At 42.3% G+C, this 16,081-nt stretch overlaps 2 protein-coding genes and 1 long non-coding RNA gene across 5 annotated transcripts; 1 reads left to right on the forward strand and 2 right to left on the reverse strand.

The window, feature by feature from the left end:
* The first annotated feature begins 43 nt into the window (after nucleotides 1-43).
* Nucleotides 44-1,437, forward strand: LOC119115556. Its single transcript, XR_005096159.1, has 2 exons — nucleotides 44-154; nucleotides 228-1,437. It is a non-coding gene; the product is annotated as an uncharacterized LOC119115556 (long non-coding RNA).
* A 348-nt stretch (nucleotides 1,438-1,785) lies between these two features.
* Nucleotides 1,786-5,860, reverse strand: gpr156 (G protein-coupled receptor 156). Of its 3 annotated transcripts, none has more exons than XM_037240117.1 (9): nucleotides 5,722-5,860; nucleotides 5,530-5,657; nucleotides 5,317-5,443; nucleotides 4,817-4,927; nucleotides 4,541-4,666; nucleotides 4,329-4,424; nucleotides 3,958-4,194; nucleotides 3,629-3,787; nucleotides 1,786-3,475 (listed from the first exon to the last, which is right to left on the reverse strand). In XM_037240117.1, the coding sequence occupies exons 1-9, from the start codon at nucleotides 5,836-5,838 to the stop codon at nucleotides 2,255-2,257; spliced, it is 2,322 nt and encodes a 773-aa protein (XP_037096012.1). In that variant the 5' UTR covers nucleotides 5,839-5,860; the 3' UTR covers nucleotides 1,786-2,254. The 3 variants fall into 3 exon arrangements, with proteins under 3 accessions (XP_037096012.1, XP_037096013.1, XP_037096014.1); XM_037240118.1 differs by having other exon boundaries at nucleotides 5,727-5,811; XM_037240119.1 differs by lacking the exon at nucleotides 5,722-5,860 and having other exon boundaries at nucleotides 5,317-5,438; nucleotides 5,530-5,643.
* Nucleotides 5,861-11,419: 5,559 nt separating this feature from the next.
* lrrc58b (leucine rich repeat containing 58b) lies at nucleotides 11,420-16,019 on the reverse strand. Its single transcript, XM_037240148.1, has 4 exons — nucleotides 15,353-16,019; nucleotides 13,217-13,345; nucleotides 12,865-13,142; nucleotides 11,420-12,745 (listed from the first exon to the last, which is right to left on the reverse strand). The coding sequence occupies exons 1-4, from the start codon at nucleotides 15,808-15,810 to the stop codon at nucleotides 12,549-12,551; spliced, it is 1,062 nt and encodes a 353-aa protein (XP_037096043.1). The 5' UTR covers nucleotides 15,811-16,019; the 3' UTR covers nucleotides 11,420-12,548.
* Between the last annotated feature and the right edge of the window lie 62 nt (nucleotides 16,020-16,081).

A 16,081-nucleotide genomic window follows, 5' to 3' on the forward strand; every position in this document is an offset into this window, starting at 1 on the left:
TTTGCGTACAAGCGTTGAGAAACGTGCTGATCTTACGCTCTCAGCGTAAAACTAAATGGAGAATACGGGAAGCCGTGAACGCGCAATGGCGACTCGGGGGAGGGTGGATTTAACCAATCAGAAAGGGCTATTCTTCCAGTAGTGGGCGTCAACTGTGAGTTTAGCACACCAATCAGAACGCCGTTCCGAAACACCACATGGCATAATTTGCTTTGCACCGCCCACAGGGCTTCAGAGGCTTCCCTCCAAAGCCGCCACAGATCTGATGGGCGGAGCCTCAACAGTGATGGATGACTTTTTGGACCAATGAAGATCTGGTATTTAAGTCGCCATTGACAGCCGCCAGCTGTCACGGGGCAGCAGTAGAATTCAGCACTGTTGCTATGTCAGTTCAAGGCTGCTCTTCGGGACAATGAAAAATATAATATATATATATAATATAATATAATAAATATCACAAAATGCGTGTCGTTAGGACACTCAACTTACTGGCTATTTATAATTTTTAAAAATTTTAAACTGTCCTAAACTAACTGCACATTCATAACTGGACACTACATTAGGTACTTCCTGCAGTTTGCAAAGGCTTAAACTGTAACGCATTCCAAAGAGGGGATTTCTAGAATGTTGGGTGCATTAACGTACCTGTATGAACAGAACTTTAAATACAACAATAAGCATTATTTTGTTTGTGAGATTGCATTTCTTGATCAGTGTACATGTCATGTACATCTTGTTGGCTAGTTCCTCAAACTGTGGCCCCAGGGTCGTTTATATACTGAAATTCAGCAAGCACTAGGTGTTTATTCCAAGGAGGCATCTATTTTAAACCAATTCTCTACTGAATTGTTTTAAATTGCGGCCAAGTAAGCATATATTTAATCAACTGCAGAAAGTAATGTCTTTATTTGAGGGAGACATCTCCATTATTTGAGAACGAGCTTTTATTGAATCACTTAAATTAGAGGCCCGATGGGCATTTACGGAAAAAAACAAGCATTTATTGAAGGAGACACTTATTTCTCTCCTCAGTTGTATCAAATAATCACTCTGGGGGAATATATTTACTCACCTGCATAGAATACTAGGAATTAATTGGTTATCGTATTTGACAGAGTATTTGACACAGATGAAATGTTCCCTGCTTAAAAAAACCCTCGGGAAAGATATGAAGTGATCATTACCGATGGCCGTTATTATTAGCGGTTATTGAAACCTTGACTTTTAAAACCCTGGTAAAACATCAAACCAGTAATCGGTTCTATTTATTTTTAGTATAGAAGAGTGATTAAGATGTGGAAATGAATTATTCATGTACACACAAAGTTTGCACTGCTTTATCACATCTATGTGGGTGTATCCAAGTAGCTGTCTTTTACTCAACCATTCCTCTTTAAGTGTGCCAGTGGCCTTCATATAAAAATTGTTACAGGCTAATCTTGGTTGGTCTATCCTCCCACACACGAAAGCTGGCAGAGAGCCTTTTGTGTGGTTTGTATCGCCTCTGTTGTACACTACAAAGAGAATTCCTCCCAGTCTGCCCTTCAGTGCTTCAATATGCAGAATGAATGAAGTTGTGTCCCAGAAATGAGGCAACGGAGTATAAATAATGTGAGATACAGCAGGGACCAAAATAAACCAAAACAAACTGACTTCTTTTTAATTTATATATATATATATATATATATATATATATATATAAAATATTTAATAAATATAAGAAATATGAATATGTGTGTGTGTGTATATACTATATGTATATATGTATAATATACATATATACTCATATTTTTATATTTATTAAATATATAAAAAAACAAATGATTACAGTGTAACAAGGCAAAGAGCAAAGAGGCATAGAAACGCAGTTTGGTTTCTGCCTCCTGGCAGTTTGTACACTTAGTGTTGATCTCTTCATGCAGAGGAGGCTTACGTAAGATCAGCCGAGTGTTTGAGGGTCACTGGGACTTGTGTTCTTTAGCCCCATGTGAATTAAAAAAAAAAAAAAAAGCCATTTACTCAAGCGGGCAAACTTACTGATTTAGTTTCATGGGCTTAGTGTTCCAAAACGGAGAAATAGAAACCAAAGCATGTATCAAAACATTTTGTAATCTAGCAAGACACGAGAGCGTCATACATGATTTCAGGCAAATCTCTGTAAAATGCTGTCAAAAGCATTCAATGAGATTACATTAAATGCAGATGAGCTTCATTACGTCTAATCTTGTGAATTCAGTGAAAAACCTGCTTGTCTTTACACAAACGTGGGTTTGAGGTCTTCCTTGAACACCACCGGATGTGCAGAGCGGTAGAAGTCGTAACCTTCGTACTCGCTGTCCGAGGAGTCTGAGGAATCCGAGGACAGCAACGAGCCTCGCTGCAAGCAGGAGTCGCAATAGGGTCGGTGGTAGAAGTGATAGTCTGTGGAGCTGCTTGAGTCCGAATCACAATACTCGCGGGGGTCCGCGCTGTTTCTGGGGGCGTGCTCCTGGATGTCGCAGCCCATCCCTATGTCAGATTCATCCACGTCCTCTGGAGAACCCCCAGGAAGCCTTGATGCCATACTTCCCACTTCTTCATCTTGTAAGTCAAGGTCACAGCTGGGAACCGGGAGGATGGAACTATCTACTATCACTATGGTGCTGTCCTCCAGGTGTTTCTTTCGATTCTGACAGACATCCCTCATCCGCCTCTTTTCGTGAAGGCACGGTGGCGTATAACTACGTCTGGGCGAGCGGAAGGGCGGTCGACGTTTCCTCATGGCGTAGGGGGAGATGCTGGGGTAGTGAAAAACTAAAGGACATTTGGGGGAACGCGGTGTCCGCGGAGAGAGGGGTGAAAGTGAGGAGTCCTCATTAAATTTGCTTTGCGAAGGCCTCTTTGCAGATTTTAGAACAGTTTCCAAGACCGTATCCACACTGAGTTCTTGGAGGATCTCCTGCAACTTATCGCTACTAACGAAACCAGCTGGTCTGGCGTTTGGTCCCAAGGGGGATCTTGGCCCATTGCTTAAAGTTTCAACCTCAAAAGGGTTCAAAAGTCTGGGGGATTGTAAGGCGGTGACAAAGTCAGCCGTCTCCTCTGCTGTCCTATGAAATCCAGAAGACTGGAGTGGGTCCTCTGCTACGGACTCACACGTGTCTGCATCCAATCCACCAGAAAAAGGAGATGGGGCAGCAGTGGGAGTTACAGAACACGATAAAGGGGGACGATCATAAAATCCCGAACCACCAGATGACGAGGGAGCATCGATGAGACGATGGGAGACAGGTGGCAGGCCTGAGAGTCTGGACTTGACGTCGCTATGAGGTAGAGCTGGAAGTTGACAGGACTCAAGTTCTGTGGTCTGAGTGGAGGAGGACTGGGGGTTGTCCACCTCTGGCTCCTCTAACATTTGGCTAGCTGACACCAAACGCAGAAGTTTGTCTTTGGCGTTGCTAACCTGCTCTTGCAAGCTGTCAATCACGGCATTTTTCTAGAAAACATCAAATAATCATGAAGTTAAACCTCAGTGCTTCAACAGTTGCAGCCCAGAGTGGTCACCATTACATTTTTTTTTTCTTCTTTTCACAATGCTAAAAATAGCATTTATAATTACTTCCCAGAGTTCAAATAAACCATGTCGCACCTCGTTGAGAAGCTTCTTCATGGAGTTGTTCTCCCCGAGAAGAAAGTAGACATCTTCCTGGCTGTAGATTGAAGGCTGACTCTTACTAGGGCTGCTGAAGTACTTGGCCATCTGACTCGAGTTGTTGTGGTCCTCCTCAAAATGCCTCCACTCGGTCAGCTGCTCATATAGGCGATGAGGAGTAAAAACATATTTCTTGTAATATGAGATATATCCCCCCCCCCCCCCCCCCCCACACACACACACACACATTCCAAAACGTATATGGGGTGATGAATCACTTGCACCCCCTAAATACGAATTGAGGCTCTAGCAATGCGGTTTCCTACCTGGGGCACAAAGAGCATGCAGTTGGTAGCCAGCGTGCAAATGAAAATGGCACCGGCCACCGTGCTGTAGACCACGTTGGGCCAAGACGGCATCAGGACGGACACCGGGACGGCCACACCGGCACAGAGGGTGACCAAAGTGACGGCGGTGAGGATGGTGGGAGACTGGTTGACTGGAGGGTGGCTGACGTTGCTGGTCAGGCCGGCCAGATATGTGCCGTAGAGCAGGAGACACCCCTGATGAAGATAAGGTGGGAATTTAGAAAGATGCATTAGGGTCAGTCCAAAAAAGTAAAATTACAAGGGGGAAAAAGTTAAATGCAGCGAGCCCTTGAATGATTATATTTGAAGAGAGTGGGGACAGAACTTACCTTTTTAACAACAATAATGATAACCCACAAATCCGAGTACGCAGAAGAGCAGGAATCGAGCCGAGACAAAGAATAGGAGATTTCCTTCCCCACCATCTACAATGAAGAAAAATAGTGCTGGTGAGGCAAAACCACACACTAGCATAACAAATAAAGTCCAGAAGCTTTTATTGAAATTCTGATCTTCATCAAGTCAACTGTATCTGACCCACCTTAACGACTGCATTGAGCGAGCGTGAACAGCGGATGGGGTCCGAGAGGTTCCAGGCAGTCAGGATCAACAGGTCCACCAGGATCAAGAGAGCCACCATGGCCATTAGCTGAATGTCTCGGATGATCTGATATGTAAAAGAGTTAGGGCCTTGTGAAAAAGCCTTAAAGTGGATTTAATCCAGGAATTAAATTGTGACAGTAGCAATCTCAGAACTAAAGCAGAAAAAAAAAAATAAAATACAACAAGGTCAACATCACGATAATACTGTACCCACCACTCTCTTGTCGGGCGCTCTTTGGGTGAACACTCTGTACAGCCGCCATGTTTTTCCTAAAATGGGTCCAAACACCATGGTGCTGCCGAGACAGAGGGTCCACACTCGAGCCTGTGGGAAGTAATGTAGTCATTTTACATGTATTTTTATTACTTTTTTTTCAAATAGAAATGAACTGCAAGCCATCAAAGAGCAAAAAAAGTAAGCTTGCTGACAGGGTGGACAATGACAGGGTGGACATTTTTGGCTAATCTTAGTACTTACTGAGCATATGGTGCACCTTCAAATAGCGACACGATTGGGTTACCTAGCTGACTGTACTGTTAAACAAATATAGGTCAAATGTCTGAAAGGCTTTTACATCACTTGATATTTTACTGACAGAGTGGACATGTTAGGTTTACCCAATTACTTGCATAATGACATAAGAATAAATATTCAATATCGGAGATCTCAAATCAATATTCAATTAGCTTTCCATATATGTGAGAGCGACTCACATGTAGTACAGCTCTCGCGTCCATCTGAGGGTGCGAGTCCACGGCAAACATGAAGCCGCTGCTGTAGGTGAGGACACTTCCAAAGAGACTCAGGACATTTAGGTTAGGACTGGACATCTTTACTATCCTTGTGAAAAAAGTTTTGATCAACACTGTCAAAGAGAAATGATATGTGTTCCAATAAATGATTGATATTCACGAGTGTTTTGCCACCTGTTGTTTTTGAAGCGCAGGGTGAAGAGCAGGAAGCAGAAAGCCAGTAGGATGCCACTGGAGAGCAGCGTCCACACTATGGCGCTCAACACCGGGGAGAGCGAGTGTCTCGGGGAATCCACGGCCATCTGTGAACATGCGCTCATCAGTATAATGTGTATATACATATATATGGCCCTTGGCTATGATTACCCTACTGAGGCTGCACAGTCCCTGCAACATCTCCATGCTCTCCTGCTTGTGAACCCCCGAGTGGCCGAGGCACAGTGGGGAATCACAGTCAAAGCTGCAATTCCACCCAGGCTCCATGACTCGCCACAGTCAGTCCACTTTCATGTGTACATCCTGTTAAATATGACAAGGGAGGGGAAAGACAAAGAGTTTTTTTTTTTTTTTTAACTTTCCAATTGTTGTACAAGTAGCATCCACAGTGTGGTGCTCTCACACACACTTTTCACATACTAGGCCAGGGAACCACTAAAACATTTATTAGGTCCACTTGCAAGCCCCAATACAAGAAGTGTACAAGCGAGCACTGGTTGAGAGTTATTCGGTTAACAATATTGTTTATCATTATTGTGCTCAGCTAAGAGTGGTTTTGATAATCTCATACAAGCTAATGTGTCACAGCACTAGCATTTGTGATAAATAAAAAAACTTGTACCTTGGTTGTACCTAAAAAGAAGTCAGTTTTATAGTATTTTGTAGTTTTCTTGTTGTACCTGAAAATTAATCTTGCTCTTCTCATTCTAATGTTTTACTCTTACGAATTCTTCTTCTCAGTACAGTTCCTAAAAGAAAATTTAGTTTTCAACCAAATTCATAACTTAGTTGCTGCACGTGAAAGATAGTCTAGTTTCTAACAGGGACATAAACCAAAGCTGTAATTTGTATCTCTGACAAATATAATTGCAGGAGTGACAAACACAGACATGGACTGAGCAATTTCAGTATGTCACTGTGCCCTCAGGCACTTGCACCCGCCCGCCCTCTCTGCATAGACATGTAGATGCGCTCGTGTGGCTGCCAACTCGACTGAAACTCACAAACTGTGACTCAGACCGGCATTTACCTGAGCAGGATGTATCAGGCATCATGTCTGCTCATTGTCTAAGATTATGGAGTCTCGGCACTTATGTAACACTAAGATCCCACAAGACAGCCCCAAATCTCTGAAAGTAGTAATTGAATCTGGACTGAGAGTCAAACATCTTTGTATGTTGTGGAGAAACAACTACTAATGCACAGCCCACAGTGACCTACTTAAATTAACAGTGTTGAGAGAACAATGCAGCGGCATATCTGGGAAATGTCTGCAGTTCCTGTCCTTGTCCTTTTCGTCACTTCACCGAGTTTAGCTTCTACTCCTGCTGCTTCCTGCAGAAAAGCCCCCCCAGCTAGAAAGAGACATTTCCTCCCTGTTTTTCAATAAACCCACTTTGGAGCTGTGGCGAAGTCAACAAAGGTGGGTTGATATTTGGCAGCGAGGGATTTTAGGCTTTTGAGGTCATTGTTACAACATTCTTTGAAATCCCTGAATGACAAACAAGTAATAGTTGAGGATTGGTTTTGGGAGACCTTTTATAGCTTCAACTTTCACTTGCTCACTTCCTCTTTCAAGCTCTGTTTGGTTTGACTAAAGCATGGTACACAAGTCCTTATTCCTTCAGGGCATCCTGACTGAAGAAAAATTATACCGTCATGATACAAATTTCTTCCCTTCCAGTCCACATCACAAATATTGAACAGTTTTAACATTTACGATTGTCGGCGCCTGCCATTTTCCGAGCCAATGAGGAAGGAAAATTCACTCTCAACTTTATCTTTCAGAGACATCCAACAATCAAGCCTCTGCTGACGTTGATCGGAAGGAAGGGTGGGAAAAAGAAAAATGGCTTGATTATCAGTATGTATGCACCCCTCTTGTGACTGATCTCCCGTCTGACTTTTTAATCAAAGAAATAGAAACCAACTCTGTTTCATTGTATTGTAATTGTCCCACTTTCAGGATTAAGATTAACTATGGCTGCTGGCCTCATGTAAATCCGGGTTGAGAGGGCAATATTGAGGCATTCCACCTGGCCCAGTGCTCCCTTCATGAGTTTATTCTCTAAGCTGAGTTAGAATGCAATTTATTGGGGATAATCTCTGGGTGCATGGTGGTGCATTTTGCAGCTATGGCGCCCCGTTGGAGGGAGGGTGAAGATAATCTGATTTGAGGAGTCAGCTCCAACTGTGCGATGTTGATAGCGTATGAAAATCACTGCTGGTCACCTGTGATTAAGACTAGTAGCTTTAAATGGCCAAAATAAAGATGCTGTCCATCTCCCAGATACTATGATGGTGAGAAGTAATGCTGTTCTTCTTTGTTGTTGCTTATGAAGATTGTTGTGTTTAATGATCCAAACCCAAATGAGGGAAGTCAAAATGTGTCATTGGAAGTGGAATCTGGACTAATATTCCTAAAACATTAGTTAGAAATTAGTCAAGGCTTTCCTAAACCTGACCACAAATGGTGGTGCAACACATGTAGACAACATTTAGTTCTTTATCCATTGCAAAAATAAATGATTATTGCTACGGTTATTTACTGAGTCACTTGTGAGAAACTCTTCTTCGTGTGTGTATTTTTTTTTTTATATCATATTGCCCCCAAGTGGCCAGGGAGCACACAACAAAAGCAGTAGTGCCATGTATGTAACGAATTTAAGCAAAAATATTTAATTCTTTGCATTTCATTTATTTTGTTATTATTGTTATTTTGTGTATTTTGGCAGTTAAGAAGGACTACATTTAGTATTTGTCATGTTTCCAATAACTCACCAATTCACCGACATGACAAAAGAGCCACACCAATCTCAATCGGGAGCAGTAAACGAATAAAGCCAACCTGAGGATGATCCCCACGTCTGGTCCCGTTGAGGATTCCGTGGCACACGACTCTGGCATGCTTGGATGAAGAAGTGACAGCTAACATGGTTTGCCTTAGATCTTCACGCTTGATAAGAATCCCACCATTTCCAAGCACTCGTCAAATTTTCCACAACCAGCTCCTGTCAGGAGAAGCTCGGCACACTGAGAGTGAGTGAGCAGGGAGGCGTGTGTGTGTGTGTCACAGGAAGGGTGTGTGTGTGTGTGTGTGTGTGTGTGTGTGTGTGAGGCTCTCGCTCTTTCTCTCACACACATCCCTAGCCAATAGGGTTTAAATTTTGATGGCCCATGTGGCAGACAAGGGTTGTAAGAAAGTCCTCGGGGACAGGGTGGTTCATGTAGGAGTCCACAATATAAATAAATAGGCTTGTTGGAATGGAAAGACACACACACACACACACACAGATTACGTGAGTGCATTTGCTGATGTAACAATATTTGGATGCATCATGGCGCTATTAAGATGTCACCGAGATTTACAATGCCTGCACACCAACATTTTATGAAAATGAAATCATGTCATGCAAATGTTTTGATATACTGTGGCAATGTGCACACAATAAAGGTGGGATGTCAAACATGGGGGCCACATAAAGACACAAAGGCAAGAGTACACGTACACACACACTGGGTCATTCCTGATGAGGGTGTGTCAGCACAGCTCACAGCTGTAAAAGACACACCAAAAAATGATCATAACATGAACACAATTATGTACAAAATACAGGTAAAAAATTCTCTTAAGGTATCCAATAAAAAAAAAATCTCTTAAGGTATCCAAATTATTTGGAACAGCTCCCAGTACGTGTGATGCAGTGCAAACCACAACCAGTAATAGTAAAGAAAGCATGTAACCGAGTAGCTGTTCAAAGGAAAGCATGTACAGAAGAACCTTGATTTATTGGATTTTGGATTCAATGGATAGAAAATAATGTCAAGTCTACTCAGAACACCAGTAGTTTTAAAATCCAGGTTTAAGCAGGACATGAAAGCAAGCGTCAAGGTGCTTTGGGATCTGATGACAGCACGCTCGTGTCCCGTTGAGGAACAAAAAGCGTCTCGGTTACATACAGCGCGTGTCGACCGCTATTGTGTGTCCCTGGAGATCAGGTATAAGATGAACTTGTTAGCAGGTGCATGGCCACTGTTGGTAGAGGCCCGCTGGCAGTGACAATGGTCAGATTACTAACGGCCTGAATATTTCATTGACACGCAGAGCAGAAGTCAGCACATTAAGGTTAATTATTGAGATGGTACTGCGTGAAGGTCAACCTTAAAGTTCCTTCAGCGACGCTATGATGATTTTATAAGAATTATGACGGGGGTGAGCGTTACGGTCTTTGTAAAAGCAGAATTCGCCCAGTTGTGCGACTGTGCCTATGGAAGTATTCATGTGATGTGTATAAACTGGAAACCTTCGTAACGTAACAATTTTCCAGCCCTATTATCACTGGCAGGTGGAACCACAGTTTCCGGCTGTGGAATGATCAACATGAGACATTTTGTTTCAGCATTGCCACAAAGCCAAGTGATTTTAATTATTCCAAAAAGTCATTTGACAGACCAACCCAAAGAAAAAAAATTCAGCCACGTTGCTATGAAACTGGATGAGCAGTGGCTGGAAGGTAAAGCATCAAACTGCCACTTTTAGTTAAAAATAAAAGTAGTCATGGAATCAGAGGATGCCAAAGCTGGATCAGAGTCAACGCTAGTTTGAATGGCGCCCAGTGCTGCCGCACATATTGCACGTACCAGAACCAATGGCATTTCACACCTAGGCCTTCAGTGATGTCCTACGCAGTCCTAACTGAATGAATCTACCTCTTAATACCATCATTATGATGTCATGACTCGAATTTAATGTAGATTAAAGCAAAACAATTCAGTCCGTTCACTGTCACAGGTGTGCCCGTGCACTAGTGCGTCTAGTTCTGCAAACTATCTTGCACAAGCATCAAGCATTTATTTTGAAATATAATTGTTTCGTTAACATTGATTTAATACTAACAAAAATGTAGAAAAAAAAGACAAGAATAAAATAATTTTTACTCACAGGTTAGCTTGCAGTTTTTCTCGAAAGGACCGTCTTGAAAATTGCGTTGTATTTATAATAGCGACCGCCAGATCAATCTCTTCTCATCATTCAGCAATTGTGGGTTGAAAGAAGACCAGCGTGATCTACACAAATTGATCTTTTGGCTCGTTCCAGTCGCCAACAGGACAACAACTTCCGTTTGGACCGTTGCGGAGCTTCTCACTCGTGCGTATCCAATCAGGACGCGAACGAGTCACGTTCAACGTGATGCCTGCGAGCTGGCCTCAATGTCGCAAATTCGACATCTTATTGGTGATCAAAACTGTCCGTTTCGGTTCATTTAAGTCATAGGTGTCAAACTCAAGGCCCGGGGGTCAGATATGGCTCATTCTTGCAGCCTGGCAACACATGATAGCTGAAATATGATTGAATGAAAGCACTAACATAACATAACATAACATAACATAACATTGGAAGCAGGCTGCTTCAGCAGTGCAGCCAAAAAGATAGCTATAAAATGAAAAGAATAGATTATGGGGATTAATTAAAGGCATATTATGGGGGAAAAACATATTTAGAATTAAATTCATTTTCTGATGATGAACAGAGAAGGACTTGCTGGCTCTGACGGCCCTCCACTGCCGGAAACCATCTGATGTACTTCAAATACACGCTATTGTTTGGAAATAAATCAAACAATTATAATCTACAGTAAGCCAGTCTGGATTTACAATGACTGTCACATGTAAAGGCTCAGCATTCAATCAGTAGTCGCCAACTCCCTGGTGCACACATGGAGCCGTGAATATGTTTGAGAGGGTGACAAACATAGGGATCTAAAAGAAACAGCCTAAGGCAGACGTACTGTGACATGTCAAATCAAAAACAATCAGGCACCAAAACAATATTTTTGCATTACAAAGATTAAGAGAAATTTGCCATTGTTTATGACTGAAATAAAATACCTGCTATGTACACACACAATAAAACCCGCATTGTTTGATTTCTTTAAATCAGAATAACATTTAGACAAAAAGCAATCCGTCACAATGCATGTCTTTTATCATTCTTATATTCATTTACACATGAAACATCTTCTAAGTGCAAGCTACATCGCAGGTTATTTAAATATGTAGTTCATTTTTATTATTGTAAAATGATTGGTAGAAAAGCAGTTATTCAGTTACAATTTTTGTTATAATAAAAAAATTCACAAAAAATCCTAGTAATCTTGTCACATTTCAGGGGGCTTATATTACATTGCATGAAACACAAACAACACAGTATTGAAAAGACATCAGTAAGAAGCGATTAATTTTGTCATCTGGGTGCCACTGTAACATTCTCTCGTCTAATCTGCGTTAAATCAAGGAAACTGTTCAAAAGGAGATACATCAGAAATCTCAAAGTACCAATTCTGATTTCAAAACATTTTGATTGCATCCTTATGTTAGCATATCTAAACATAAACAATGTGCTTACATTATGTCTTACAAATGCATTGCAGTGATCTTGTGATACATCGAGCATTGAACTTGGCTATGTCAAATAATCAGCACGTCATTTACAAGTGTTGAAGTGAACAAAATTGCAAATTTGTTCCAAATGTCTTTCTGGCAGTGGTGGCTTTCAACAAGTACCATTCATTTGTAGTATAAAAAAAAAAAAAAAAGGCCCATTCATTTGCAGTCTGGCCGCAGTTGTGTGAATCCAATTCAGTTCAATTTGTACTAAAATCAACAAAGTGTCAACACCTTTCACCCCCACTTTAGCTGGTTTAACTAGCTTTTTTTTTTTGGTTCTATTTCTTATTTGTATAATCATATGTGCAACTTGCATGATGGTAATGGTCTGGGCAAGCTGTGCTGTAATTCTTGATCCTTGGTTTATTTCGTCAGAGGCCTGTCACAAACTGGTAATTAAGAAACCAGGGGACTGTTTTAAATTATGAAAACACATGATATGCCTATGTTAAAGCCAAACTAGATGTGTCAATGTAGAAATTGTGCGTAAGACTGTACAATTAGTGTTTCCCGATGGAGCTGGCAAGGTCCTAGCCCAGCAGCACTCTCTGGAGGCGGTCGGCGGGAATGCTGTTCTCGTCCTCAGACTCAGCATCGCTCTGCGGGTTGGAGCTGCAGGGTGACCTGGTGCACTCGGGCGAGCACAGGTAGTGCATGAGCGGCAGCCGGTACTTCCCGCAGAAGTCCACAAACTTGATGTGGCGCACGCACGAGTCAAAGTAGACGCCTGTTGAAGACAACAAAAATCATAATTGAATTTCAAGTGGATATAAAGACTACAAATGGTAGTAGGTAAAGATAAATAATTTCAAAACTTGTTGCGCAATGAATTAATAAGACCCATACCGGCACATTTTGGGTTGGGGCACTTGCTGGCCAGGTCCAAATACTTGAGCAGGTGGGAGGGCAAGTCCAGCGGAGAGTAGGGGACATTCCTGCTCTTGATGGAGCGGCCGGCCAGCTCCAGCAGCGAGGGCGGGTCGTACATCAGCTCTTTGACAAAGCGCACCACCAGCGGGTTCCCGCGCAAGCTGAGCTCCTGCAGGTGCACCAGGCTCAGGATCTCTCGCGGCAGGTACGTCAGCAGGTTGTTGTGGAGACTCAGCGAGCGCAGCGAGTGGAGTCTGAAGCCGTATAAATGGTTGCCAGTGAGGCGAGGGCACTTGGGTGGGATGAAGGTGACTCAGTGTTAATTTACCTGGTGAGCTGCGGGGGGACGCTTTGGATGCGGTTGTCACAAAGCACCAGGTAGCTCAGGTAGGGCAGGTTGGCAACCTCAACAGGAATGGCTGAGATGAAGTTTCCACCCAGGTACAGCAACTCCAGACTGCAAGAGCAAAGAGAGGAAAACATTCCATTAAGATCTAACATGAATCGTAATAAAATACTTTCAAATGGACATTTATGCTGATGATTGTTTTTTTTAACTTATTTGGAAGTCAGAACCCACCACTTTTTAAAAAATTATATAAATATTGTGATAAGACTTTTTCTAAAATATTACAGCTTTGCTATTGTCAAGATCTATAATATGCAAAAATATTCAATTTTCGTAGTGGACTTCATCTCTGGCCATGCAAATTAACCTGACATAAAAACAAAATCAACCAGTAGGGGGAGCTAAAGTTTGAATCTTGGAACTGTTACATAGGGACCAGCTTTTTGATGCAATTCAACATTTGCACCGCAGACAAAAAAATGGATGATGGATCACGCGTGATAAAGACGTGGAGGTCTGAACTTTCACCGGGTACTGAAAGCGTGCGACTGAACGCCAAGACAATTAAATTTTCACTGGTCCAGACAAGACTCACCAATTATTGTTCCAGGTCATGCAGTGATTTTTCTTAAAAAAAAACAAAAAAAAACGTAAATCGATTTGCATCAGAGCAAGGAGAATAAAAAACAATTATGGACCGGTCTATAACGTTGCAGTTGAATGAGTCACATCGTCTTATCCGTTCATGACGTCATTTATAGATGAGTTTAAAGCTGCGAGTGAAAGCGCCCATGACTTGCCACCTAGTTTCAAAGATTCTGTATTTTGTTGGAATAACATTCTGCAATTAAAAACTTCAAATTAGAGGCTGACATTTTTCTGATAGTTTTCAACTCAGTTTTGCAATAACTGTTGTTGACATAAGTGGAATTACTCAGTTTTGCAATAACTGTTGTTGACATAAGTGGAATTAGAGTCAGATGCTTCCGGAGGGAAAAAAGAAGGAAATCAGCCCCCCCCCCCCCCCCATCCGTTGCAAAAACAATAAGCAATGTTGCGAAACCAGATATATTGCTTCCAAATAAAGAGGAAATTATTTCGCTGTATTACACAAACACACTGCTGGCTGTTCTTTCTGAAAACAGTAAGGGAAATTGATTTCTGCATATTTAGTCTATGAGATAGACGCTCTTCTCCAAACATTTCAAGACAAGATGAACTAGAGGTTGCCCACACACTATTGCGCTGACGAGATGACTAAAAAATAAAAACGTCATCATTCAAACTCCAAGAACTTTTATCAAACAAGTGTGGCATGAATTGAAGTCATCAAGACAAGTCATAAATCAGATTACAGGAATAATGCAGCTTAATTAATTGACAACTAAATGATACGCAAACATATGGACTGCACTGAGCTTTGTCCTTAAATTGCAGTCATTGCAATATGGAAACTTGCATTGTACTAGTTGATTTGAATCGGACTAATACTGCATTTCTAATTACTATACAAGGTAATTTATATATGTATGGGAATGTAGAAAGTTAAAATGTTAGTGGGTAACATGTTTCATGATGACAGTTTAACGCTGCAACTGATTATGACCATTTCTATAACCCAGTATCCATGCATCCCTAGTTGTGTCCATATTTTTTCTTTTTAGCTTTGCCCCATGAATAAAGACAATCACTGAGAGCTCAATAAGTTATTTCTCTATAAACGCGTCTCACTGTTCGAAAATCCACAATGATAGCTCTTGGGTTTTAAAGTATCAGCCATGACACAGAAGCTAGTGCACTAGTGTCCTCACACAAAAAGGATGAATGGCGGGTCAAAGGTCCGTGCGTCCATCGCAGGTGAACTTCACAACCCTTGTTTCCATGGTGACACGCTCCGCTATTGTGGAGATTGTTGTTAATGAAAATCCCGAGCCGTACCTGAAGTAATCTCGCCAGCCCCACAAACGTAGCTTTTGTAGTACAGGCCTCGACCTTTCTGAACCCCAAATCCTCTATAAGTGACGAAATTACGTTGATATCCAGCACACGCGACACCTATGACGCAATAACAGCATCACTACGTTTCTATCAATGACCACGCTTGTAGTGACCTACCTGGTTAGGTTTTCAATCTCGGCAGGTATGCTTTTCAGTCTGTTTCCGCCGAGTGACAGCGACTGAAGACGCCGGAGTTTGGTGAACTGCAGCGGGATCTCCTCGAAGCGGTTCCCGCTAAAGTTCACCACCTCCAGCTGCATGGAGCCGAATCCCTTGGGCAGCGAGAACTCGTTCAGACAGTTGTTTTTAGCATAGAGCGTCCTGAGCTGAGCTAGCCGTGTGATGTCCTCGCCGATGGCCGACAATCTGTTGTTGCTGATGTCCAGCAACTGGAGGTTGGAAAAGTGGGTTACCGACGAAGGCAGCGTGGACAGCAGATTGCTGTTCAAATACAGCTGCTTGGTGTCCCTTTTTTTCTCGTCGCTGACGCCGTTCAAGACGAGAGTGTTCAAGTTCGAGCGCGAGAAGTCGAGCACGCCGTCGCTGCCCACCGCCGCCCTGTCGTCAAGCTCCATTTTGGAGGTGTTCTTTTTTTCTCTCTGCAAATTGCTCGTAAAGTCCACGTGGAAGTCTTTTCTACAACGACGCCGTCACGTGCACACACGCCCGTTTCCTTTCCTCGCTCTAAACCACTCGCCGCTGCTTTAGACATTTAACCGCGTCTCACTGTTCGAAAACCACGCATCATATGCAACAAAAACGTAACCTTTCGCGTGTAATGTGAACCACTTTTCTAGTTGCCCGTTAATGCACCGTTTTGTGATTGGTCAACACGGACACTAAACC

Source organism: Syngnathus acus, chromosome 21, assembly GCF_901709675.1.
Source record: "Syngnathus acus chromosome 21, fSynAcu1.2, whole genome shotgun sequence".
NCBI lineage: Eukaryota > Metazoa > Chordata > Actinopteri > Syngnathiformes > Syngnathidae > Syngnathus > Syngnathus acus.

What these genes read in the sequence shown, in the direction of transcription:
- lrrc58b (XM_037240148.1), bottom strand. Translation starts at nt 15,810, where the DNA reads ATGGAGCTTGACGACAGGGCGGCGGTGGGCAGCGACGGCGTGCTCGAC. An exon ending in GAGATTGAAAACCTAACCAG is followed by an intron (nt 13,346 to 15,352) that starts GTAGGTCACTAC and finishes TTGCTCTTGCAG; the next exon opens with TCTGGAGTTGCTGTACCTGG. An exon ending in CCCCAACCCAAAATGTGCCG is followed by an intron (nt 12,746 to 12,864) that starts GTATGGGTCTTA and finishes TGTCTTCAACAG; the next exon opens with GCGTCTACTTTGACTCGTGC.
- gpr156 (XM_037240117.1), bottom strand. Translation starts at nt 5,838, where the DNA reads ATGGAGCCTGGGTGGAATTGCAGCTTTGACTGTGATTCCCCACTGTGC. An exon ending in CTGCGCTTCAAAAACAACAG is followed by an intron (nt 5,444 to 5,529) that starts GTGGCAAAACAC and finishes TTTTTTCACAAG; the next exon opens with GATAGTAAAGATGTCCAGTC. An exon ending in ACGCGAGAGCTGTACTACAT is followed by an intron (nt 4,928 to 5,316) that starts GTGAGTCGCTCT and finishes TACTTCCCACAG; the next exon opens with GCTCGAGTGTGGACCCTCTG.